Genomic DNA, 27,022 nt, shown 5'->3' with positions numbered 1-27,022 from the left:
TAAGCGGTCTGTGTTTCACAAGTGTGTGTAGTGTAGATATGTGTAATGGCATCATGTTGGCGTAGTGCTGACTGCATCAGAAATTACAGATTGCACATTTTCAGGATTCCTGCCGTTCGGTACCACCATTTCTGATTTGAATAATTTGACTTTCCACCCAAGCAGAAGAAAGTTAGGATTTGGTTTGTCCGATGGTCATTGCCCATTTCCTACTCTTTTCCGCAGGAGGAACGCCTGGTCTGGCTGTGCTATCACAAGAAGAAGTGGGAGGTTCAGGCTCGCCAGCGCCAGGAGCGTCGCAAGAGGCGGCGGCTGGCAGATGGCGAGTCAGTCCTGGGCGGGGGGCTGATCAGAGCAAGGCCCTCCATGGGGCTCGGCAGCTACCTGAGCAAAACGGCCCGCAGCATCCTGGACATGCCCTGGCAGATCGTGCAGGTAAGGAGCATCGTGGGGCAGGGGGAGCTCTTTGCCAGGGGAGGGGGTTTAAGACTGCCATCAGCAGACCATGCTATAAAGTCAGATGCATGGAGGCATAAGGAGATAATAGAGAGCCAGGGCAGCATAGCGGTTAGAGTGTCAGACTAGGATCTGAGAGGGACTAGGGTTCAAATTCCCCACTTGGCCATGAAGCTCGCTAGGCGATTTGGAGCCAGTTGCTGTCTCTCAGCCTGACCTGCCTCACAGGGTTGTTGTGGTTGAATCAGGAGGCATAGGAACCATGTATTTTGAGTCCTTGGAGGAGACAGGTGGGACGTAAATGCAATGAAATAAATAATAAAGATGCTGGGTTGTGTTCAGCATAGTGCTATGGTGAATGTTCCATCGGCACAAGGATTTCTCATTGAGCAATTGAATCTGCTTTCCACACACACACACACACACACACACACACACACACATACCCCAAAATATGTTTTGGAGGTTTCCCCAACCCTCTCGAACAAATTAAGGGACTGTGAGGGACACATGCAAGAGAAGGGGACCCCAGTGTGTTAGTAGTAATCATATTCATTTAAGCATCCTTAAAATAATCAGTGACTTCCCTACTTCCCTTACCATGGTTCATTTTGCATATCATAAATCCCTGCATATTTTACATAAACTAAGCCATTCAGTATTCTATTATTACATCCATCAAAACTTATTTACACTGTTGAATTTATCTTAATGCTGCCATTTTCAAATGTACAGAATTTCTCCCATATATTCAATAAAAATCTTCTCTAAATGTATGTTCTTCTTGTTCTCTTATTCGATATGTTAGGTCTGCAAGCTGCGCATATCCCATCAGCATAAGTTGTCATTCTTCTTGGTTGGGACCTCGCTCAATTTCCATTTTGGGGCTAACAAACCACGGGCTGCAGTAGTAGCATACATAACCTTTTCTGACACCTGGGAATTTCCATCTGGGTTATCGAAAGGGCTCTCCCCCACAAAATATTTTGGGGAGCCCCCCACAACGTTGAGAAGAATCAGGGCAGAAGAGGCCAGTCGTGAAGCCGAGCACAGTGCGATTTCGGTGGCTGGCAGCTCTTCGCGGCGGCGGCAGGAGGAGGCTGACTGCCAGAGAGGAGGAATCAGCCATTGAAGCCGCGCTGCTACCATGTTCGGCTCCACCTCTTGGTGTGGCACGCACATGCGCACATCACCCCCCCCCCCAAAAAAAGCCTTCTGCTCGAGTTGGCACCTCTGGTGCTAATCCTTGTACTAGCCCAATTACTGTTGGGATACTGCCGGGGAGACGGGGGCATTTGGCAGGCCCCCAGCTGGCTCTAGCCACCGGCCGGCAGCAGGTCTCCCTTGGAACAGCATCAATTAGCGACACGAGCCTCAGATACGTTTAGAGACCCGTGCACGCTCTATCAGCAGAGTGCGTAAAACTTCTCACAGAAGAGGCGGACAGAGGTGTGTGTAAGCATATTTACAAGCGTTTTATTCAGCATAGTTCAGGAACAAAGGAAAACATGCCTGCTTCCCTTCATCTCCAGCAAAACAGTAACACAAAAGCTACATACAAAACGGAAGTTCCCAGCAGACTGTGCTGGAAATGTAAACAGGCATGTGACGCACAATAGTCCTGCCTGTCCCTTTTAAGGTGGAACGGAACTATATCCTAATATTGTCTCGCTCCCCAATTCCCATGATGACTCCCTTCAGTGGAAGGCAGGGACTACTCTTGGTTCTTCGTTCTTGCTTTTTCTTAGGTGTTTGTGTTGGTAGCAGTTATATAATCTCTTGCTGTTCAAAATCTAGTAATGCGTTGGGGTCCCCAATCCTTTTGGACCCGTGGGCCTCCCCTTCCCTGTTCTCCAAGGGCTAAGAAAGAGGAGAAAGCCAACAGGCGCCGCCACTCCCTGGACTGCTTACAAGAAAGAAGGCAGGGAGGTGGAAGTTGGCAGGGCCCTGCCCCATTTGCCCTAATGAGCTTCTGAAAGGCCAGCAAATGCCACAGCCTCTGTACCTTTTTCTCACCTCTTCTCAGCTTCCAAACCTTTCCCCCACACCAGATGAGATCAAGGGCTTCCCCCTGGGTTGTGCATCCGGCCTCCGCGTAGTCCAGGCGGCTTCCATGCCTGCCTCTGCCTTTGCAAGCCCACCTTGACGTGATCTCTCTTCCCCCAGATCGCCGAGACCAGCCAGCCAGGCCTCTTCAAGCTGTGGGCCGTCATTGGAAGCGACCTGCACTGCCTCAAGCTGAATGTCCCTCGTGTTTTCTACGTCAACCAGCGCGTCCCTAAACCTGAAGAGAGCACTGCATATCGGAAGGTGCGTGGAGTGAGTCCCTTGGGGGAGCAGTAAGTGTATTGCGGTAACCTCCTGTTTGCCGCAAGTGATTTGGTCCAAGAAAAGTAGAGTATTCATGTCAGTTTGCATTTCTTAGTGCAGAAAGTATTGATCTGATGTGTAGAGATCTTTCCTATTCTGCTTAATTCAAGAGGCTTCTGGAAGCTGCTCTGTGTGAAAGAGTCAAGCAGAAGGTTCATGGTGTTTGGGTTATACCTTCAGAGAAGCTGAGTACAGCTGGTTTAAACTACAGTAGTTCTCTTATCCTTTCTGTCAAAGTCATGCTGACTGTAAAAGTAAGGCCAGAAGGAGCCTGAGTTTCACTTGCTCTTTCTATCTATTTCCTTCTGGTGTGGTGACTTATTATAAGTTATGTAAGTTTAAGTTAAGTCTGCTGCAACTGGATTTCTTATGACAGTGCCAATCCTGAATGCATTGGATTTCTGACCATTATGCTCATTTGCCTTCAGTAGCAGTAAAGCTTTGATGGAGCCTCTGGTTTATTTTGGGGGAATCGTGTTTAAGTTTTTACTTTGCTAACTATACATTGGAATCTGCACTGGATCAATATTCATCCTATAACTTTTTCCTTTTACACTGAAAACTTCGTTTTTTCAGAGGGAGAAATGTGGAATACCAGAAGGCAAGAAGAACTCCTGTGAAATATTTTTCCCTCCCTTTTAGAACAAGCGAAATGCTTCTTAAAACCAGGTTTTACTCAAAATGCTCAGTATGAAGATTTGTATGTCGGACAAAATGAGGGCCTGTATGGTGTCGTGGTTAGAGTGTCAGACTAGCTGCTTGGGAGACCAGGGTTTAAGTCCTCACTCAGCCAAAATTATTATTATTATTATTATTATTTATTTTTTATTTTTATTTTTTGTACCCTGCCCATCTGACTGGGTTATCCGAAGCCACTCCCTGAAGCTCACTGGGTGACCGTGAGCCAGTCACTGTCTCTCAGGCTAGCCTACCTCACAGGGCTGTTTTGTGGATGAAACAGGAAGGGGAAGAATCATGTACGTCACCTTGTGCTCACTGGAGGAAAGGCAATATATAAACGTATGAAATAAACAACATGGAAGTATTCAAGAGTTATAATGCCTTTGTATGCTGTAGATTGACTGCAAATGACTTTTTGGGCAACTCGGAGCAGGTTAGTCCAAAAGCGAAAGGCTTTTCGTTTGAAGCCAGTGAGAGATGTCTAGAATTCTGGGGCAGAGTTGCCAGTTGACCCAGAACTACTATGACAAGGAAAGGAGAGTGTGGTTGTGCCCACCCACCCATCCGTGCCCCACATGGTAAAAACAGGTGCAGATAGACTTGAGGGGGGGTCTCACTTGAGTCCTTGTTATCATCTCGGCAGGTAAACAGGATCCTTCCTCGCTCCAACTTGGTTTACAACCTCTATGAGTACTCTGTGCCCGAGGAAATGTACCAGGAGCACATCAACGAAATCAACGCCAGCCTCTCTGCCCCAGATATAGAGGGAGTGTACGAGACCCAGGTAACTAACTCCCTTTGGCTGGTCTGATGCGGGAAAAGGGGAGCTCTAGGTCTGAGGATGAGACGTACGGTTGCACCCCATGCTAGTCCAACTCCGAGTAGACTCAATGGACACAATTGACACTTGAGGTGTATATTTATAAGACCTGCCTTATTCCTGTGATTATTGTTGTTTTAAATGATTTTTTGTGTTTTAATGTGACCTGCCCTGAGACCTTAGGGTGAAGGGGAGGTAATATAGTAATTTCGGAGGGTATACTCAGAGTAGAATTGGCTAGAACCCCTTTTTCTTTCTTTTGAGACTTGAAGTTGATTTGAAAAGACTACCATCTGTGTCATTTATGCTTTCCCTTCACTTGCCTTCCATAAATGGGTCTTTTCAGGCTTCTCATTTCAAAATCCTCTACCTGGGCAGAGGCCACAGGTAAAACCTGCTGCATTCAGCATCCTCCTTGGCTTTCCTTTGGAAACCCCTGAGGCAGCAGCATGGAACATCTTGCTCTGGGTAGTTCACTATGGTTAAATCCAATTTAAATTTAAATAAATCCAATTTAAATTTTTTAAAAATGATTTTTTTGAATTTGTTTTTAAAAAACAACAACATTGATTTATATCCACCCTGGTTTCCTGTAACTTCAGTTCTCGCATTGCGGGTTTTTAAAAACCAAAGGTAGCCAGACAGCGCTTTCCTTCTAGAAAAAGAAGAAGAATAAAAGGTTACTGTATACCCTTGAGTGCCTCCAGAAAAAAAGCTCTGGGGCCAGATACCCTTGCCAGTCAACTTCAGATCATACCCAGAGCTACCAGTAGATCCTACCCTGCCGGAAGATTTGCCAGTTCTTCTCATCCCTGGTGTAACCTCTAGTTCCTCTTCTCCTCCCTGCCCAGATCCCATTACTTCTGCGGGCCCTGATCCGCCTGGGCTGCGTGTGCATGGTCAACAGGAACTTGGTGAGGCACCTCACTGGCCGGGAGGCTGAAACCTTCAACCTGGAGCACCTCGAGATGCGCTCCTTGGCCCAGTTCAGCTACCTGGAGCCAGGTAAGAAGACTCATCCCCAATACTCAGGTAGCTGGCAAGAACTGGGAAGGCAGTTCCTGCTCTCTGACGCGAGGCTCTGTTCCGTTTCTGTTTAGGTAGCATCCGGCACATCTACCTGTACCACAACTCCCAAGGCAACAAGGCGCTGTTTGGCCTCTTCATCCCATCTCAGCGGAAGGCGTCTGTTTTTGTGCTTGACACGGTAAGGTCGGTGGCCAGGGGGGTGGGGCTTGCTGACACTCATTGAAATATTGTCCTTTCATTTACAGTGGTACCTCGGGTTAAGTGCTTAATTCGTTCCGGAGTTCTGTTCTTAACCTGAAACTGTTAACCTGAAGCACCACTTTAGCTAATGGGGCCTCCTGCTGCTGCCGTGCTGCTGGAGCACGATTTCTGTTCTCAACCTGAAGCAAAGTTCTTAACCTGAAGCACTATATCTGGGTTAGCAGAGTATGTGACCTGAAGCGTATGTAACCTGAGGTACCACTGTATTATATTGCAACACCACTTTTTCACTCACGTGAGTCACAAAGCGACTCGCGTACAGTAAATATCAACATAGCAGAACATCACAATTGCAACATAAGTTGTATACAGTGATACCTCAGTTTTCAAACGTTGATGAACATTTCAGAATCCGGATGCCGAAAACCCGGAAGTAGATGCTTCCATTTTCGAATGCACCTCGGAAGTCAAACGGCTTGCGCTGCGTGTTTTTCAATTTTCCCAATTGAATTTGCAGACAGCCCTTTGTGCCTCGATTTTTGAACGTTTCGGAACTCGAACAATTTTCCAGAACTGATTACGTTCAAGAACCGAGGTACCACTGTATATTAAAAAATAACAAATCCTCAGTAAAACAACTCCCTTCTATAAAGCACTATTAAACAGCACAACCGCAAGAAAAGTCACATTGTAAAATTCTCAAAGCATTACAGCACTCGTAATCCAAAAAACGATACGAACGACATTAACAAGCTAACAACCAAAAACAAACTGCTAGATTCACACACTTTCTCGCCACCCCCAGGTCTCAGTCTTCCATTCAGTTCATGACAAAAACCCACATTCACATAATGATCTGGGCTCAGCTCTAATGGGCTGTTCTAGCTGGGTGGAAATCAGGGTTCTGATAATAACTTACAAATTTTCCCCATTCTTTATTAAATTTTATTTAAAAGAACACTGTAAACAATTAAAAACATTGGCAGGATTTTAGAAAACACAGTGAGAACTGTGGTGAGAATGGAGTACAGTCAAACCTTGGCTCCCAAATGCCTCCTTTTTGGAACATTTTGGCTCCCAAATGCCGCAAACCCAAAAGTAAATGTTCTGGTTTTTGAACATTTTTCGGAAGCCAAACGTCCGACGCGGCTTCTGCTTGAGTGCAGGAAGCTCCTGCAACCAATCAGAAGCCGCGCTTCGGTTGCCGAACATTTTGGAAGCCAAACGGGCTTCCAGAATGGATTATGTTCGACAACCAAGGTTTGACTGTATTAAGAAAATAAAGAGAACATTATAAGATGCAGTTGGAAAAGAATAACGATGGAGGGAAGTCCGGGGATTCAGAGAATCCTATGTGTATATGATTTAATTGTGATGATAATTTTGAAGGCAAAAATGAGTAAAAAATAATAATTTTTTAAAAAGGGGAAATCAGGGTTCTATGGGTATCGGCTTCTGCGGTTTTAGAAGCCCAGTTGGCTGCTGCAGATTCCTCGGCTTCCCCGCCTGAGGGTCCTTTCATCCAGATGGTTTCACGGAGCCAGATCTTTACCTGCAGCTGTGTCTCCAGCATCCTTCTCTCCCCTCGGCTCCAGGTGCGGAGCAACCAGATGCCCAACCTCAACAACATGTACTCGGCGGAGCACAGCGCCATGGTGGCGAAGGTGGGCGAGGAGCTCCTTCCGCCCAACAAGCACGCCTTCGAGGTGCGAGCGGAGACAGACCTCAAGACCGTCTGCAGGGCCATCCAGCGCCTCCTGCTGGGCTACAAGGTAACAGCAGGGAAATCCAGCGCTCGCCTCCGTTCTTTGGCCAACCCTGTGCCCCCCAGCAGTGGCAGACTTCGGGCTCTCCCAATTCCAGCAGCGCTAAAATTCAGTGCCCGCCTCTTGCGCTCCATTCTCCAGCACTGTTGTGGTGCCCCCCGCAGCGTGGCACTCAGTGTGGGCACCCTAAAGCTAGCCCTGCTCGCTGCCAGCCAGGGTGGATTCGATTTCAATCAAATCGATTTAAATCACGATTTAAATCACTAGTCAGTAAGACTAGATTTAAATCTTTTTTTTACATAAAGACTCATTCCTGTTGGTTAAAATGTTAATATTTACAACTAGATGAAGGTTTCATTTTTGGAATAATAAATTTTCAGAGTAGCTTTTACAGTTATAGCAAAAAACACTGACTTGGTTATACTATTTGAAATACATAGACCGATAATTATGAAATTATTCTGAGGCTGATTAAATTAACTGTTTATGTTTGGACAACTTTTCTGCTGTACTTTATTGGGAGAGAGAAAAATCATTTCCTTAATAACAATTTAAACCATTTAATTAACTAAAACAGTAACATGATACCATATATATCCTTGTTTGTTAGCTGAGGTGGTTTTTTTAAAAAAAAAAACTTAGACTGAGTTTTAGCACACATGAAAAACTTAAAACAAATCCTTCTTTCCTGATGAATAGCCTTTGGACTATAATGTAACTTAAATAGAAAACTATCTTTGGCAAGATTTTTCCTCCAAAAGAATTTTATATTAAAAATCTGATTTAATTTTTTAAAAATCTGATTTTCTTGATTTATTTATTTTTTTAAATCATTGGTTTTTATCCACATTGCTGCCAGCTTTTGGGAAAGCCCCTGCCCGCATCCCTTGAGGGCACTGTCCTACCTTACACCATTGTCCTTTTCCTTCACCTGCTGTCTCTCTCCCTCCCTCTGTCTCAGGACGAGCGCCGGGGTCCCACCCTCATTGCCGTGCAGTCCAATTGGGACCTGAAGAGGCTGGTCGGAGGGATGCCCGTCTTGGAGGAGTTCCCGCTGGTTCCCGTCCAGGTGGCCGACGATGTCAACTACAGCATCCTGGACTGGCAGCACCATGCTGCGCGGCACATGATCCGGCGCTACCTCAGCTTGGACACCTGCCTTTCTCAGGCCTTTGAGATGAGCAGGTGGGGCAGGCAGCGGCACAGGCACACGGGTTCTGGGAAACGGCAAGGGTCTTGTTTTTATTTTATATTTTATTTCTAAATTCCAAAAGTTTACAAGATGGTCCAAATACACATCCATTTCTCGTTCGACTTCCCCCCCATGGTCCCCACCTCCCCGTAATTTCTAAATTTGCTGCATATTGTAGCTATTCTGTGCCTTGCCTTTTCCACATTATAGTTAACTGCTGTTCATCATTCAAATCCTACATGCATTTTATAAGAAATCAAGATAACAAACTTTTTACAAATGAATGAAAAAGGTTTATTGAATATTTACAGATAAATTGCAAACAGATAAAAACATCAGCAGGTTTGTTTTAATAACCTGCAGTTGCATAAGAGTTTATCTTTAAAGTAGATAATTAAAGGGGCAAATTAAATGAATTTGGATATGCAGAATATATTAAAAAATAAATTTAAGGAAACGCAGAAAGAGGGGGAAGGGAGTCAAACTTTGAAATGTTGACATGATTGTAAAATTAATGAAAAGTATAAATTTGAGAACTATAAATAAAAACTTTTAAACAAAAACAAATCCTAAGTACATTCTAGCATGTGTACAGTAGTTCTTTAAATATTCAACAAAAGGTTCCCACTCCTGCATTAAATCTACCTTTTCTTGATCTCTAACTTTCATAGTTACCGTATTTTTCGCTCTAAAGGACGCACCCGACCATAAGACGCACCTTGTTTTAGAGGGGGAGAACAAGAAAAAAAAAATTTCCCCCCTCTCTGCCCACCCTTCCCGCAAAAGCCCACAGGAGCGCCCCTTCCCGCAATACCCCCACCTCCCGCAAAAGCCCACAGGAGCCGCGCACCCTTTAAGGAGCATGCGGCTCCTGTGGGCTTTTCTACGAGGAGGGAGAAGGGACTGACTGGCTGCGTCAGTCCCTTCTCCCTCCGGAGGAAAAGCCCGCAAGAGCCGCACGGAGCTTGTGTGCGGCTTTTGGGGGCTTTTCCTGCCTGCCTCCCCCCTGCATTCGCTCCATAGGACGCACACACATTTCCCCTTCATTTTTGGAGGGGAAAAGGTGCGTCCTATAGAGCGAAAAATACAGTAAGTTTAGTGCTTTTTTTCAGGGGGTACTCCAGGACACACAGTACCAGCACCTCCTTTTTTTGTTGTTTTTTAAAAAGTGTGGCATTTCCTGTAACAACTTCATGGTGAAACCTGGCACCTATTTTTCCAGGGGGAAAGCACTGGTTAAGTTAGAAGGGTGAGATGTGCAGGCCGTGGTGGTGGCAGCTGAATCAGTATGCCGAGTTCAGGTTAAGGCAGTTAGTCTGTTTCTGCAGTTCCTATCCTGCTTCTGGCTGATGTTCTGAAGGTCGTCTTCTCCCCGTTCCACCCCTCTCTTCTGCCCAGGTACTACCACATCCCCATCGGGAACCTCCCTGACGACATCTCCACCTTTGGCACAGACCTCTTCTTCTCCCGCCACCTCCACCGCCACAACCACCTCCTGTGGCTCTCTCCCACCTCCCGCCCGGACCTGGGGGGCAAGGAGGCAGACGACAGCCGCCTGGTCATGGAGTTCGACGAGAGGGTCTCCGTCGAGATCAATAACCCGGGCTGCTATTCCACAGGTGAGGGAAAGACGGGACTGCAGTTCTCTGCTCCATGGGTGTTCAAATATTCAAACAGAATATTAGAAGATGACCTGACGAGTCTCTGAGGGTTGCTAATACCAGCATTAAGGAAGACGTTACCATAAGCACGTATCAGGGAATGCGGCAGGTCCAATTTGTCCTGCAGAGTCATTGTTCATATGTTGAATACATGGCAAACAGTTCACCATGAAAGTCTCTGTTTTCTTTTTCTTGGACTCTGGTCGCTTGAAGTTTCTCAGTAAGTGCCATCTCCCAAATGACAATATGCCATCCTGTATATCTGAAGGAGCGTCTCCACCCCCATCGTTCAGCCTGGACACTGAGGTCCAGTGCCGAGGGCCTTCTGGCGGTTCCCTCACTGCGAGAAGTAAGGTTACAGGGAACCAGGCAGAGGGCCTTCTCGGTAGTGGCACCCGACCTGTGGAATGCCCTCCCATCAGATGTCAAAAGAATAAACAACTACAGTGGTACTTCAGGTTACATACGTTTCAGGTTACGGACTCCGCTAACCCAGAAATAGTACCTCGGGTTAAGAACTATGCTTCAGGATGAGAACAGAAATCGTGCTCCGGCAACACGGCGGCAGCCGGAGGCCCTATTAGCTAAAGTGGTGCTTCAGGTTAAGAACAGTTTTAGGTTAAGAACGGACCTCCGGAACGAATTAAGTACTTAACCCGAGGTACGACTGTAAATGACATTTAGAAGACATCTGAAGGCAGCCCTGTTTAGGGAAGTTTTTTTAATGACTGATGTTTTAATGTATTTTTAATCTCCTGCTGGAAGCCGCCCAGAGTGGCTGCGGAAACCCAGCTAGATGGGCAGGGTATAAATAATAAAAAATTATTATTATTATTATTATTATTATTATTATTATTATTATTATTTTATTTATTATTTAGCTTCCCTTCTACTTTCTAGTACTCAGAGGTCTTCATTCATAGCAAGCCTTTCCCCTTGGGATGGTGATGTTCCTTTTGGCCAGGGTTTGTGATGCAGCGCTGGGCTTTCCTGCGCTTGAACCCAGGACCCTGTCTCACTTTTTTCACTGCAGTCTGCGTGGAGCTTGATATCCAAAGCCTGGCGGTGAACACCGTCCTGCAGTCGCATCACGTCAACGACATGGAGGGCGCCTCCAGTATGTGCATCAGCTTTGACGTGATCCAGCCGGCATCGCTGGAGGACATGGTCACAGGGAACCAGGCAGCCAGCACCCTGGCCAGCTACGATGAAACAGCCCTCTGCTCCAACACGTTCAGGTCTGGCCCGTGGCTTGGCTTTTCAGGGAATCCTGCAACTCTCCCCCACAAGCCGGCCACCACCGGTGGTGGAATATGTGAGGGATCCCACCCCCCTGGCCCTCCAGACTGCCATAGGCTTGGGAGATTATAGGTTTTTTAAAAAATGAAAAAAAAAATCCTGTTCTTCAGCCGTAAAAGCCTCCCAGAACTGCTTACAAATACAGTTGTGCCTTGGTTCTCAAATGTCTTGGTACTCGTACGTTTTGGCTCCTAAACGCCACAAACCTGGGAGTAAGTGTTTCGGTTTGCGAACGTTTTTCGGAAGCCGAACATCCAGCACGGCTTCCGCTTGACTGCAGGGAGCTCCTGCAGCCAATTGGAAGCCAAGCCTTGGTTTTTGGTTTTGGGAGTCGAACGGACTCCCAGAACAGATTAAGTTCAAGAGGTACCGAGGTACCACTGTAGCTTAAAAGGAAAGGTGTTTTGTTTTTTTAAGGGACCCTCAGACTTCCAATTTGATAAGATGCAGCACAAAAGGAAAAGGGTTTGGGAGGGAGGAGGAAATAATCAACCACCTTTTTGGTTTTGGATACTTCTCATCGGGGGGAAAATAGAAGAATGGGCAGACAGTGCGGTGAAAAGCAGCAATGACGTCAGAAGAGTAATTGCTTGGGTTTGTGGGATTTCTAGTTGCAGCTCTGTAGATCTAGTGGCCAGCTTCCACCTTTCTGCTCGCTCGCAGGGTCTTGAAGAGCGTGGTGGTCGGCTGGGTGAAGGAGATCACGCAGTACCACAACGTCTACGCCGACAACCAGGTGATTCATTTCTACCGCTGGCTGCGGTCCCCGACTTCGCTGCTCTACGATCCTGCCTTGCACCGCATGTTGCACAGCATGATGAAGAAGCTCTTCCTCCAGTGAGTCCATATCTCTCTCTTTCTTGTGTGTGTGTTTATAAAAAATATAGGCAGCCAACTTGCCTATTGTACCTTTTGGGAAGTGGTTTGTTCCTCTCTCCTCTTCGCATTCAGATGCCTCTAGAGATAAAAAGGTAAAGGAACCCCTGGCCATTAGGTCCAGTCGTGACCGACTCTGGGGTTGTGGCGCTCGTCTCGCTTTATTGGCCGAGGGAGCTGGCGCACAGCTTCCGGGTCATGTGGCCAGCATGACTAAGCTGCTTCTGGCGAACCAGAGCAGCGCACGGAAACGCCGTTTACCTTCCCGCCGGAGCTCTACTTGCACTTCATGCTTTCAAACTGCTAGGTTGGCAGGAACAGGGACTGAGCAACTGCAGCTCACCCCGCCGCGGGGATTCGAACCGCCGACCTTCTGATCGGCAAGCCCTAGGCTCTGTGGTTAACCCACAGCGCCACCCCTGTCCCTCCTCTTGAGATACCATTGCCAAATTTGGCACAAATTTGGAGGAGATTGTTTTTTGGCTGTGGTTGGACACATTTTGAATCATTTTGAATCAAGGTGGTGGACCCAAACCATTCTGAATTGCAGTAATTTAGACATCTCTGAAGATATTCACCACCCAATTTGGTGCAATCTCTTCCTGGGATTGAAGAGAGAGTTTTGATGTATGGATGTATTGCTTCAGGTGCCATTCTGAATCAAGATGACTGAAATGTTCCCCCAAAAAATGTTTCTATGAATTCCCAAGCAATGCTGGTTGATTTCTGGTGGTGTGAAAAACATCCAAAAACTTATTCGCTTCTGTAATCCTGGACTAGCCCACTAGGTGGTGCCTCTCTGCTGTGCTCAGCAATCCCTTTTTATCATTACAAACTTTCTGATGTGCAAATTTTTTTTTCTTTAAAAACATATTTTATGTATCATACAATTATGCGCAAATTTAACAAAGGGGAGGGAAAATAGAAGGACCATAAATACATTTTTTAAGAATGGAAAAAGAAATAATAATAAATGAAAACCACCATCAACTCTCATGAAATATATAATAACCATCAGTACATCTTTTTAAGTTAAACATGCAGGTTAATATCAGCATGTTTGGGTGGACCTCAACCTGATGGAATTTTTTTTTTTACAACCTTCCCCCCCCCCCCCAACAACAAAAATTATAGAGAGAGCAGAGTAGTGGGGAGAGAATTGGCTGCTCAAGTCCTAAATAGGAGGATTAGATTTGTGGGAGGTGGTACATAATGAGGTTTAAAACTCCCTTCCCTGTATCAGACGGTTTCAGGAGGGAGGGATATCTTTTCCTTTCTCCAGACTCAGGACCCCTAGTATATAGCCTCCCCCCCCCCAAAAAAAAGCCCACCAGATTTGGGGCTAGTGACTTTTTGCCTCTTAAATTTTCCACTGAGCAAGCCCACAGGAGCCCGCTTTCCTATGGAGGGCTGGAACCCTGCATCAGATCCACATTCCTTTTTTGGAGGTCAGAGACACGCATGTCACATTTTTGTCCCTGGTTGCCACTTGTACATAGCATAGATCCATCCACAACTGCAACATCAGCTACCCCTTTTTCCTTTTCACCTTCCACTCTCTCTTTTCTCCCAGGTTGGTGGCAGAGTTCAAGCGCCTCGGCTCCTCGGTGGTTTACGCCAATTTCAACCGCATCATCCTATGCACCAAGAAGCGGCGCATCGAAGATGCCCTGGCCTACGTAGAGTACATCACCAACAGGTGCTTCTAGAACCCCTTCAAGTGTCCACCTGCCCCCCCCCTTTTGACATTCAAATGCCTGGTGAAGGACCCTGTGTTCAGACGTGCCTTTTGGCTTTGTGCCTAATCTAAATCTCTCCTTAGTCTCCTTCGCTCCATTCTTATGTTCTTTATTGGTTTCCACTTGTTAGCCACCATGAAAGGAGACTGACCTTTTTCATTTTATTTCTATTTCGTTGTAATTTTACCCCGCCTCTCCTCAAAGAAGCTCAAGGAGGTATACATCATCATCATCTCATTCTTTATACACTGCCCATCTGGCTGGCTTTCCCCAGCCACTCTGGGCAGCTAACAGCACATAAAAAATGGTAGTAGTTCTGTTCCTCCTCCTTTTGCCCTCACAACAACCCTTTGAGGTAGGTTAGGCTGAGGGAGCTTCATGGGGATTTAAACCTGGGTCTCCCAGCTCCTAGTCCAACTCTCTAACCACTGCACCATGCCAGTTCTCTTTTAATATGGGGAGGATGATAAAGGCACCCCAGACTTGCCAGCCCATGCTCCTTGTAGCCTTATGTCCCTTCAGGGCATGGGTGCTACACAATGGACTTGCTTCTGGTCAAGGGAGTTGGTGGCTGAGTTTTTCTCATAATCACATTGTGGCTGTTCTCCTGACGGCTCCATCTGGGGCTGCGGAGGGAGCTCTCTCTCTCTCTGCCTCCCTGAGAGATTCTGCATGGCTCACCCTCCTTCCTCTTCCAGCATCCATTCGAGAGAAATCTTCCACTCTTTGACCATTTCTTTCTCGCGCTGCTGGGAGTTCTTGCTGTGGATGGACCCAGCTAATTACGGCGGGATCAAAGGCAAAGTGCCGTCCCAGATCCACTACGGGGAGGTAAGAAAAACAGCAAAGAAGGCGCATTTGGGGAGTACAGTGGTACCTTGGTTGTCAGACGTAATCCGTTCCTGAAGACCGTATGACTTTCGAAACGTTCGACAACCAAAGCGCAAAGGGAGAATTTCAATTTCAGTGGTGAAAACCGTTCAACTTCCAAGGCACATTCAAAAATGGAAACAATTACTTCTGGGTTTTTGGCGTTCGGAAACCAAAACATTCGGCTTCCGAGACACTCGAAAACCGAGTTCCCACTGTATTTGATCCCCTGGGATCTCCTGGCTTCAGGTGGGGGGGGGTGCAGGCTTCTCTGCCTGCCTGCAGGGAGAAGTTTTCTTCTCTCTCTCCCTAGGTCAGGGGTGGGGAACCCCTGGCCCAAGGCCCCAATATGGCCTTCCAAGACTCTCTGTTTGGCCCTTGGCGCTCTTCCCCAGCCACACACCCCTCTCCAATTTTTTCCCCTGGTTGGAATATGTCCTTGAACTCTAACATTGCCCTTCCTTCTCTGGATGGAGGATAGGGAGTTGTGTTTGTAGCGACTAGCCTACTATACAAAGATACTTTTTTTATAAAAATGTATTGCTCCGCCCACTTTTGCCTCTGGCCCCACCCACCACTACCATGTGGCCCCCAACAGGTTTCCCATAAACAAATGCGGCCCTTGGCCTGAGAAAGGGTTCCCTCTGCCTCGGTCCAGAAACCGAGTGGGAAGGGGGCATTTGGCAGATTGTCGGCATCTTGTCTTCCGTCCCCTCCTTGCAGGGGATCAGCGATAAACAGGCAGTTTCCGTCGAAGGCAGTGAAGAGGAGGAGGAGGAAGAAGAAGAAGAGAAAGAAGAAGGGGCTGAAGAGGACAATGGCATGGAAGAACTGCTGGAGAACAATTGGAACATCATGCAGTACCTGCCCCAAGCAGCCTCCTGCCAGAATTACTTCCTCATGATCGTATCTGGTGAGGAGGAGCTTCTAGGTTTGCCCCAGTGATTGAAGCTGAATCCTACCTGGGGGGGGGGAGGACAAAGGGTTTCGCTTCTAGCGCTGAGAGCCCCTCTCCTCCCTCAAGTTCTGCAACCATCCCAGAGTCTGCTCAGATCCCATTTACTGCCTGTTTCCCCTATGACTTGCATGCTTGCTTATTTAGTGCATTATTTCCCACCTTTCCATCCAAGGAACTCAAGGTAACATACATGGTTCTCCCCCTCGTTTATCCCCAACAACAACCCTGCGAGGTCATGATGATGCTGAGAGGCAGTAACTGGATCACCCAGTGACCTGGGTTGTGTTTTTCCAGGTCCTCTTCCGACACTCTAACCACTATGACAGGGTTTCCCAAACTTGGGTCTCCAGCTGTGGTTTGTTGTTGTTGTTTGGACTACAATTCCCAGCAGCCTTAGCTTGCAGGACCAGCGGTCAGGGATGATGGGAATTGTAGCCCAAAAACAACTGGAGGCTCCTGCCGTGGCTCCCAAAAAGGCCTTGCTTAGGGGAAAGCAGTTGCTTGCAGGGGGGGGGGGTTATGCTTGACCCTTCAGGTGCCCGCCATTTTTTCCACAAACAGAGGAGGAGCAGGTGGGGCTGGGAGGAGCCAGAGAGGTCCCTGCAAGCAGAGCTTGAGGCAAACGTGTCTCTGCTTGTCCTCTCATGACTGCATTGCCATTTCCCCAGCATACATCGTTGCTGTCTACCACAGCATGAAGGAAGAGATGCGTCGGAGTGCTCCTGGGAGCACCCCCATCAAGAGGCGAGCAAGCAGCCAGGTCTCCCAGGAGCCTGTGGGAGAGGCAGGTGTCATGCCTGGTGAGTACCCAGCCACGTCCCTCCCTGGACTTGCACCCTTGGGTGAGATAGCCCAGTCCTGGGCAGTCTCTGGCTCAAATCTGGCCTCTACCGTGAATTAATCAAGATGGAGGTAACCTTAGGCCAATTCCCATTTCCCTCTGCTGACCAACCAAACCCTTATAGGTAGGGCTTTGAACAATGTTCTGTAAATGTTGGAAGTATTTTTAATTATGACTGCTAGGCAAGCCGCTTCTTCCTGTTTCGTGCATGCAGGTAACTATATAAAAACCCACATGCACAATTTAAAACAAAGGGACAATTTCCTGAAGGGGTAGGCAGGTCCCTATGGCCAGGTCTTGGTTTCCCCACCCGTGAAATAAGGCTCTTGTTATTTACCATATTTTTCAACATATAAGACAATGCTTTTCGCTAAAAAAAAAAAAAAGGCAAAAATTGGGTGTCATCTTATACACAGATAAAATGCAGATTAATGGCAGCAGCCCCCCCCAAAAAAAAATTTGTTTAATTTGGACTGTATAATTGGTTTTATTGTTTATGTTTTAATGTGGCAAGATTCAATTTGATTTATTATTTTTTTCAAAAAAAAATTCATTTTATAACACTAATAAACAACACAAACAGAAAAACAAACAATACAAATTCTTGTCTTATCCTTATTTTTTCTAAACATTGTTAGGTGAGCTTCCCCAAGTCCCCCCATCTGATTTTCATTTTACCTCATCTTTAGCAGTTTACATATATCATATTTTTTAACCATTTTTTTTTAGTCACACTTAATTTTACCATTACGGGACGCAGGTGGCGCTGTGGGTTAAAGCCTCAGCGCCTAGGGCTTGCCGATCGAAAGGTCGGCGGTTCGAATCCCTGCGGCGGGGTGCGCTCCCGCTGCTCGGTCCCAGCGCCTGCCAACCTAGCAGTTCGAAAGCACCTCCGGGTGCAAGTAGATAAATAGGGACCGCTTACAAGCGGGAAGGTAAACGGCGTTTCCGTGTGCGGCTCTGGCTCGCCAGAGCAGCGATGTCACGCTGGCCACGTGACCCGGAAGTGTCTCCGGACAGCGCTGGCCCCTGGCCTCTTAAGTGAGATGGGCGCACAACCCCAGAGTCTGTCAAGACTGGCCCGTACCGGCAGGGGTACCTTTACCTTTACCTTTACCTTAATTTTACCATTAAAATCTTCACATATTATCCCTTACAAATAATGCTTTTTTAAAAATACACTATCTTCTACTTCTAACCCTACAGCCTATATCCACTTCCAAAGCTATTCTAAAACCAATTTGATTTATTATTAACTGGAATGTCTTTAATTGAAAATTAATAAAAAATATTTACAAAAAAAGGATTAATGGCAGCAGCAAGCAGGAGATTCGCAGCGGTGATTGGGCGGGTGATTGGTGGCTGCTGCAAGGCCTGCTGGCAATTGGCTGCTGCAACTGGGCAGGCGAAGGGCGGGTGGGCTGTTGGTGGAAGCAAGCAGGTAGCCAATTGGCGGCTGTGGCAAGGTGTGCGATCGGCAGTGGCAGGCAGGCAGGGGAGCGATTGGCGGAAGTGACCCTCACCCCCAATAAAAGCTAAGCAATTTAATTTCGAGTTAAAAAAAATAAGGGTTGTCATATACGTGGGGGCATCTTATATATGGGAAAATATAGTATTTTCTTTGCTGGCTGAGCCGCATCACATTTTCAGATACATCTTCCTCTCTCCCGCCCCCTCAGGCATGATCACCTTCTCTCAGGAGTACGTCACCAACGAGCTCACTCAGAGCTTCTTCACCATCACCCAGAAGGTGCAGAAGAAAGTGACCGGTTCCCGACGGACCACAGAGCCCTCCGAGATGTTCCCCACTCTGCCCGGCTCCCACCTGATGCTCAACAATCCAGCGCTGGAGTTTGTGAAGTACGTCTGCAAGGTGAGCATCTCTGTAGGCAGAGGGGAGAGACAGCTGCAACCATGTCAGCGGCGGATGTACTGTGATCTCACAATGGGGCCTTGTTCTCTCTCCTGCCCCCTCCCACCTCACTCTGTAAGAGCCCGGTTGGCTCATCTGCTGTTTCTCTTCTGCCCACCCACCCCCAAAGGTATTGTCTCTGGACACGAACATCGCCAACCAGGTGAGCAAGCTGAAACGGGACCTGCTCCGCCTGATTGAAGTGGGGGAGTTCTCAGAAGAGGCCCAGTTCCGGGACCCCTGTCGCTCTTACGTCATCCCAGAGATGATCTGCAGGAACTGCAACTTCTGCCGAGACCTGGACCTCTGCAAGGACCCGGCCCTCTCTCAGGTACCAGCTAAGTCGTGATCGTCAATTGACTCCAAAGCAGTGCTTTTTAGTTTAGAGAACAGGTGATAGAAGAATATGCAGCCTCCCCTCTCTGCTTTTGTTCAGGCTGTTTATCCTTGCAGCCCCACACTGTCTACTCTGGGTGGCAGTGGCTCTTTGAGGTTGAATCCTGACAAGACAGAAGTACTGTTTTGGGGGGACAGGGGGCAGGTGAGTGGGTGTGGAGGACTCCCTGGTCCTGAATGGGATAACTGTGCCCCTGAAGGACCAGGTGCGCAGCCTGGGAGTCATTTTGGACTCACAGCTGTCCATGGAGGTGCAGGTCATTTCTGTGTCCCGGGCAGCTGTCTACCAGCTCCATCTGGTACGCCAGCTAAGACCCTACCTGCCCGCGGACTGTCTCACCAGAGTGGTGCATGCTGTAGTTATCTCCTGCTTGAACTACTGCAATGCGCTCTACGTGGGGCTACCTTTGAAGGTAACCTGGAAACTACAACTAATCCAGAATGCAGCAGCTACACTGGTGACTGGGAGTGGCCGCCGAGACCATATAACACTGGTCCTGAAAGACCTACATTGGCTCCCAGTACGTTTCCAAGCACAATTCAAGATGTTGACCTTTAAAGCCCTAAACAGCCTTGGCCCAGTATACCTGAAGGAGCGTCTCCACCCCCATCGTCCAGCCTGAGGTCCCTCTCCGGTGGTGGCGCCCGCCCTGTGGAACGCCCTCCCATCAAATGTCAAGGAAATAAACAGCTATCTGACTTTTAGAAGACTTCTGAAGGCAGCCCTGTTTAGGGAAGTTTTTCATGTTTGATGTTTTATTCTTCTTTTAATCTGTTGGGAGCTGCCCAGAGTGTCTGGGGAAACCCAGCCGGATGGGCAGGGTATAAATAATAAATTATTATTATTAAATTATTATATATCAAAAGCCTTGTGTTCCAGCTGCATTTTGGGGTGGCTGGTTGAACCCAGAACCTTCTTGTGGGAATGTTAAGGATAGTAGGAAAGGGGTATATTGAATAAGTATTATCCTTCCTTCACTCATGCTAGTGAGTGATATAGCAGAACAGATTCCCCTCAATATAGCAGGAAGGTAGTTTGCATATTCGTTTGAATCTCTTTAGTTAAGTAATCCAATCTGTCTTGCCCAGATGGATTATTCCTGGTGTCCCCTTTTGATCCCTCTTAAAAGAATAAAGACCCAAGAGTCTTTCCTTTAAAATAACAAGAAGTTTACTCACATTTCAGTTCATGATTTGATCCCTGAAAGGCAGGCTTTGCTTAGTAGTTACATAATAATCTGTGAGCTCATCTCATATGGACACTGAACTCATGTGCTGCTGGCTGAGCCAGCAGACAGCAAAATTATATTAAGAGAACAAAATGGCTGCAGGAGAGCAGCATGGCAGCAAAAGATAGAACAAGACAACAGCAGTATCAAGATGAACTTCAAGACTGAGAAAATGGCTGTGTGACTTGGCTCTTTTGTAGAGTCGGCCAGAGCCATGCCCATCTCCCAGGTCACATGCAGGGGGAGGACACTCCAGACCAGTGGAACAGGAAGTTATACTGGCTGGAGTAACATCCCCCTGCCTGTGCCCACACACTTCTTGCATGTAGCTTCCTGTTCAACCTGTCCAACTTGGAGCCCTCTCACAGTCATCGCTCGCTCTCTCCCCCTTTCCTCCCAGGATGGCTCTGTGCTTCCTACCTGGGCCTGCTCCAACTGCCAGGCCCAGTATGACTCAGATGCCATTGAGATGGCCCTGGTGGAAGCCCTGCAGAAGAAGCTGATGGCCTTCACCCTTCAAGATCTGGTAAGGAGAGACGAGAGGCAATTCCCAGCTTGCCTGTGGAGCCCCACTCGGCTCCTCAACCACAGTGGGAGCGCCTGCGACCTCCCCATGCCCCCTTGATTCCTGACCCCGGATAGCACTGAAACACAAGCTAGACCAGGGGCCAGGCATTTAATGAGACTGGTCTGCTGAAGCTTGGTGGGTGCTGGAGAAGTTTTCTCTGTGCAATTTCCATATTGAGAACAAGTATATCTTAAAGAAAAGAGTGAGTGTGCGTGTGTGTGTGTGTGCGCGCGCGCGCATGCGCATGCGCACGCACACACGCCAGCCTTTTCCAACCTGGTGTTCTCCAAATGCTTTGGACTACAAATTCCACTGGTGGTTGCCATAGTCTAAAACGTGGTCATCTGTCAGGAATTCTTTAGCCATGATTCCTGCATTGCAGCAGGTAGATGACCCTTGTGGGGGTAATTTCAATCTTGCGATTCTATGATCTAGAGGACACGAAGCTGGGAGAGGCTGACCTAGACAGGCAATTCACATACACACACCTCCCTAGTATACGGGGGAAGCGTTCAGTCATGCAGTTTCACACCTGCAGTTTTGCAAGCACTTCCTGTGCGCCCCTTGTCTCATCCTGCCCTTTGCAACATCCTGCGCATTGCAGGGAGTTAAACTAGAAGGCCCTGTGGCTCCCTTCCAACTCTGTGATTCCATGATCTGGACCCACCAAACCGGGATGGGGGGGTGCTGTTTCTGCTTTCTGGCACTCTGTGTGCAGGCAGGGGCCTCCTGGTCCTTTTTGGCTTTGTGGTTCTGCCCTGGAGGAGAGGTTGAGGCTGCTCCCCAGCAAGGAGGGCTCAAACACTGCAAGGTGCGGCAAGGGCAGCATGTGAACCAGGCAGGCAGGCAGGGCCTTATCCTATGCACCGCTTGTGTTTCAGGTGTGCCTCAAGTGCAAAGGCATCAAAGACACCCACATGCCTGTGTACTGCAGCTGCGCTGGAGATTTCGACCTCCTGCTGCCCACCAAGGTACGTGTTGGTTGACCCTGCCAACCTCCCCTTCTCCACCCTGTTCCTCAAACCATCACAGTCCCCTTCCCTTGGATGTGGCTGTTCTCCTCCCAGAAACAGGAAGCTGTCATATACAGCGTCAGTTTATTGGTCCATCTAGCTCAAGATTGTCTGCACTGACTGGTAGCAGCCCTCCAGGGTTTCAGAAAGAGGGGATATTCCTGGCCCTGCAAGGAGATGCTGGGGATTGAACCAGCGACCTTCTGCATGCAAGGCAGGTGCCCACCCACTAAGCTATGTCCCTTCCTCTACCGTGACACTGTGGTCTAAACCACTGAGCCTCTTGGGCTTGCCGATCGGAAGGTCGGCTGTTCGAATCCCCGCAACTGGGTGAGCGCCCGTTGCTCTGTCCCAGCTCCTGCCAACATAGCAGTTCAAAAGCAGAGCAGTGCAAGTAGATAAATAGGTACCACTGTGGCGGGAAGGTAAACGGCATTTCCATGCGCTCTGGTTTCCATCACAGTGTCCCATTGTGCCAGAAGTGGTTTAGTCATGCTGGCCACATGACCCAGAAAGCTGTCTGTGGACAAATGCCAGCTCCCTCGGCCTGAAAGCGAGATGAGCACCGCAACCCCATAGTTGCCTTTGACTGGATTTAACCGTCCAGGGGTCCTTTACCTTTTACCTTGCCTCAAGCAGATCCATCCTATTGAAACTTCCCCTCATTGCCTCTTCTTCTCTTACTTTCACAGGCCTTCTTGGAACAGCTGAAGGTCTTTCAAAGCATCGCCCGGCACTACAACATGGGCTACCTGCTGGAGAATATTAAATGGCTGCTTCAGATGAACCCTCAGCTTCTCTTGTAGGATGAGGATGCTGCCGCTGTGGACAGGCTGGTGCACACCTGCACCCCAGCGTCAGAGCCCCCACACACCTGCCATGGGGTCCTGGGACCTAGACTATTGTCTTTTTTTTTTTTTTTTATAATGATTTTTATTAATTTTCCACACATAAAATAAAGAACAATGTAACACAGTATAACTTCATAATCATCGGTTCATAACCTTTTTTCTCTGACTTCCCCATACCTCCCTATCCCTGCATCCTTGTTTAAAATTCTTTAGCAACCCTTAAGTCCATTGTCTTAGTTCTTTTTCATAAATATTTCTTAAGTTTTTTTTTTTGTTTACTGCTGCAATTCTTTACTTCTTACCCCCTGACATCTTAACATTCCTCAATTTTACAGTTATTTTTAAGATATATCTTGAAATTCTTCCAGTCCTCTTCCACTGTCTCTTTCCCCTGGTCCCGGATTCTGCCCGTCATCTCAGCCAGTCCCATAAAGTCAATCACCTTTGTTTGCCATTCTTCCAGAGTAGGTAGTTCTTGCGTCTTCCAATACTTTGCCAGTAGAATTCTTGCTGCTGTAGTGGCATACATAAAGAATGTCCTATCCTTCCTTAACACCACTTGGCCCACCATACCCAAGAGGAAAGCCTCTGGTTTCTTAGGAAAAGTCCACTTAAGGACCTTCTTAATTTCATTATAGATCATTTCCCAGAAAGCTTTAACCTTTGGGCAGGTCCACCAAAGGTGGTAGAAAGTGCCTTCAGTCTCATTACATTTCCAACACTTATTATTAGGCAAATGATAAATTTTTGCAAGCTTGACTGGGGTCATGTACCACCGGTAGATCATTTTCATAATATTTTCTTTTAAAGCATTACATGCAGTAAATTTGATACCGGTGGTCCATAACTGTTCCCAGTCAGCAAACATAATATCATGACCTATGTCTTGTGCCCATTTAATCATAGCTGATTTCACCGTTTCATCCTGTGTATTCCATTTTAACAGCAAGTTATACATTCTTGATAAATTCTTAGTATTGGGTTCCAACAATTCTGTTTCTAATTTTGACTTCTCTTTCTGAAATCCTATTTTCCTGTCCTGTTTAAACGTCTCATTTATCTGGTAGTAATGCAACCAATCTCGAACCTTAGGTTTTAGTTTCTCATAACTCTGAAGTTTCACCCTTTCACCATCGTATTCTATAATCTCATGATATTTTGGCCATTTAGAATCCATATTAAGCTTTTTTACTTCCCTAGCTTCCATTGGTGACACCCACCTAGGGGTTTTGCTTTCCAACAGATCTTTGTATCTAATCCAAACATTATACAATGCTTTCCTTACAATATGGTTTTTAAAACTTTTGTACACCTTTACCTTGTCGTACCATAAATATGCATGCCAACCAAAGCTATTGTCATACCCTTCCAGATCCAAAATGTCAGTATTCTCAAGAAGTAGCCAGTGTTTCAACCAGCAGAAAGCTGCTGATTCATAGTAGAGTCTTAAGTCCGGCAGGGCAAACCCCCCTCTATCCTTTGCATCAGTTAAAATCTTAGGGACCTAGACTATTGTCCGGGCCAGGCTGCAGGTTCAGCTTTGCCCTGGGACAAAAATATTCAGAGGCTTGACGTTTGTTGCATGCTGCGGGGAAGCAGGCAATGCCTTCTGGCGAGCGAATGGGGAGGAGGGTACCGTCTTCTGAAACCAAGACCAGGAGCAAGTGAAGAGGCCTCCACAAATAGGCTAGCTAACTTGCTGCTTCTTTCATCTCCTTTTGCTGGGATTTGGGAGTGCAAGATACTGAAAAAAGCCTTGAATCACGGAACTCTCTTTTTTTTGCCCCAATTTTATTCTGTGTTTGTGTGTGTGTGTGTTTTTAATGCTGTAAATAAACCCTTTTCCCACGTTGTTAATTGCTAATATGCTAGATGCCTAGTCCTACAGACACTCTCAATCCTGCTCTCGCTACTCTCCTGCTGTGTTTAGGAAAGCAGCGGCTGTCCCTGTCGTTGTTCTGCAGTGAGTATAAGTGAAGCTTTTGCATTTAGTTGCAAGAGCATCATGGAGCCGCTGCTTGTCAGCCATTGATCAAGGTTGTTAAAGGAGTCCTTTAATAGGGAGATAACACAGGATTCTAGGCAGACCTGGTTGTCCAGTGGACATTGAAGCACCTAAGGAGAGCCTGGCTACGGGATATTTGCAAAGGCCCATCTAGTCCGCATCCTGGGAGGCAATTCTGACCTGGGGAAGTAGTGCGGGCAAGACATTTAAGCATCTCCCAGCCCTGTAGTTCTAATCAAGTATGGCACACACCTCTTGTTTGCACGTGAGAGCCTGCCTGCAGGATCAGGCCAATGGCTCATCTAGTCCAGCATCCTGTTCTCACAGTGGCCAACCAGATGCCTGTAGGAAACCCACAAGCAGGATTTGAGCAAAAGAGCAATTCTCCCCTCCTGCGGTTTCCAGCACCGTCTACAAGTTCACCTCTGCCTCCAACCACAGAGGCAGAGCATAACCGTCATGACTAGTAGCAGCCCATGGCCCTCTTTCCCATGAATTTGTCATTTATGAAAGCCATTTAGGTTTGTTGCCATCACTGCCTCCTGTGGAAGTGAGTTCCATAGTTGCATGAATGAAGAAGTACTTGTATCTGTCCTGGAAAAACATGTCCTCGAGCTCTAGCATCGTGAGAGAGGAAGAAGAGTTGTTCCCTGCCATGCATCATTTTATAAACTGCTACCATGTCACCTCTTGCCTTTTCTCTAAACCAGTGGTTCCCTATAAGGGGCACATGCCCCACAGGGGGGCAATTTGATTTTTTTTTGGGGGGGGGCAATTTGAGAATGAGTTATTAACCGTTTTAGGCTTCCTCTACATGGATAGTTCACTTTTTGAAATATAAGAATTATATGTCACAGGTGGGGGGAGGATATCAGGATTTGAGAGATGCTTAGGTGGGGCACGGCTTGAAAAATGGTTGGGAACCACTGCTCTAAACGAAAAATGCAGCTGAAGGCTGTCATCCCTGGCCTTCAACCATGCTACCGAGAGCTGATGGGAAATGTAGTTCGGCATCTGAAGGGCCAAAGCTTCATTTAATTTCATCAAATAAAATAATAATACTCAATTCCCCACTGCTGCCATGCCCTATGGCTTTGATCTCTCAGTGAAGCCTCCCTTTCCCCATACCTGTGATATGCATCAGTGGGTGTGACGATTCCAGGAAACCCAGGAGCACACCTGGGAGTGGCTCTGGAGGGGCCCCACCTCTGACCTTTTTTATATACTGTATATTAAAAAAACAGCTGAATCAGTAAACATTCCCTTCAAAAAGTCTGAGCAACCTGAGAATTCTCCAAAGAATTCTGGAAACTAATTAGACTGCAAAAGCCGACTGATTTAATTAGTGCCAGTCTTTTTTATCTGCCTGACTCTCTCTTTTTCTCTTTCCCCCTGTCCTTGGGAAGGAGATGGAAGGATGCCAAAAATGCTGTGATGGTTAAAGTTTACTTGGTGTGGAGGGAAAAATCTTCGCCTGCAGTCTCCTTTTGGGTACCTGCGAAGAGGATGCCAAGGGACCTCTTCCTCAGGGGGAAGAGTCCGGCAAGTATGTTTGCGTCGTCTTCAGGACATAAGGAGAGCTTTGCTGGATCAGGCCGGTGGCCCATCTGATCCAGCATCCCATTCTCAGAATGGCCAACCAGGTGCCCAGTATGGCAAGAAAAGTTATATTGGGCTGGCTGAGTGAGAAAAGTGGTTTTCTGGAGGCCTAGGATGAAAAATTTGAGAAAATGCCATTTAGGAGAAAAACTGAATAACTACCCTGGAGTGTATGGGCTAAATAATTTGAGTAATTGTAATATATATAATTGGAAGATAGAGAGGTGGAAGTATCTTTCTCCCTCTCTCTTTCCTTTCTCTCCCTCTCTCTCTTCTGTATCTTTTATTTCTCTCTTTTTCTGCATTGTTTCTTTTTTATCTTTAATTTTAACAGTCCTCTGTTTTGGATTGACGAGGACATGCAAAGAAAGCCCAGACAGGTGGGCTCTGTGTTTGAGCAACAGGATAGAAAGAAACTCCCAGGTGAGATCTGAGAAGGTCTACTTTTCTGTAGTCAGTTGTATCTTGGTTCTCAAACAGAATGCATTCCAGGAGTCGGTTCAACTCCCGGAATCGTTCGAAAACCAAGGAGTGTCCTGCAGCCAATCGGAAGCCGTGCCGGATGTTCAGCTTCTGAAAACCATTCAAAAACTGAAACACTCACTTCTGGGTTTCGATGGTTCAGGAGCCAATTTGTTCGAGAGCCAAGGCATTTGAGATCCCAGGTATGACTATGGATAAAGGATATGA

At 47.1% G+C, this 27,022-nt stretch overlaps 1 protein-coding gene across 1 annotated transcript in view; it reads left to right on the top strand.

Moving 5' to 3' along the window:
• Nucleotides 1–22,707, top strand: part of POLE (DNA polymerase epsilon, catalytic subunit) — a 56,513-nt gene extending 33,806 nt beyond the window's left edge. Inside the window, exons 31-49 of the mRNA XM_079956276.1 lie at nucleotides 226–435; nucleotides 2,623–2,766; nucleotides 4,151–4,291; nucleotides 5,179–5,332; nucleotides 5,428–5,534; nucleotides 7,153–7,329; nucleotides 8,285–8,508; nucleotides 9,914–10,134; nucleotides 11,210–11,414; nucleotides 12,139–12,312; nucleotides 13,925–14,050; nucleotides 14,789–14,921; nucleotides 15,684–15,873; nucleotides 16,587–16,718; nucleotides 18,439–18,632; nucleotides 18,802–19,002; nucleotides 20,697–20,822; nucleotides 21,746–21,835; nucleotides 22,570–22,707. Of these exons, the coding sequence (XP_079812402.1) occupies nucleotides 226–435; nucleotides 2,623–2,766; nucleotides 4,151–4,291; nucleotides 5,179–5,332; nucleotides 5,428–5,534; nucleotides 7,153–7,329; nucleotides 8,285–8,508; nucleotides 9,914–10,134; nucleotides 11,210–11,414; nucleotides 12,139–12,312; nucleotides 13,925–14,050; nucleotides 14,789–14,921; nucleotides 15,684–15,873; nucleotides 16,587–16,718; nucleotides 18,439–18,632; nucleotides 18,802–19,002; nucleotides 20,697–20,822; nucleotides 21,746–21,835; nucleotides 22,570–22,683 (3,063 nt within the window). The 3' untranslated portion in view covers nucleotides 22,684–22,707. The remainder of the gene's footprint in view (nucleotides 1–225; nucleotides 436–2,622; nucleotides 2,767–4,150; nucleotides 4,292–5,178; nucleotides 5,333–5,427; nucleotides 5,535–7,152; nucleotides 7,330–8,284; nucleotides 8,509–9,913; nucleotides 10,135–11,209; nucleotides 11,415–12,138; nucleotides 12,313–13,924; nucleotides 14,051–14,788; nucleotides 14,922–15,683; nucleotides 15,874–16,586; nucleotides 16,719–18,438; nucleotides 18,633–18,801; nucleotides 19,003–20,696; nucleotides 20,823–21,745; nucleotides 21,836–22,569) is intronic.
• The last annotated feature ends 4,315 nt before the right edge of the window (nucleotides 22,708–27,022 follow it).

This window comes from Podarcis cretensis (assembly GCF_951804945.1).
Source record: "Podarcis cretensis genome assembly, chromosome: 16".
In the NCBI taxonomy this organism is placed as follows: domain Eukaryota; kingdom Metazoa; phylum Chordata; class Lepidosauria; order Squamata; family Lacertidae; genus Podarcis; species Podarcis cretensis.
The sequence above is the reverse complement of the archived record's forward strand: the minus strand, read 5'-3'. Positions and strand labels throughout refer to the sequence as shown.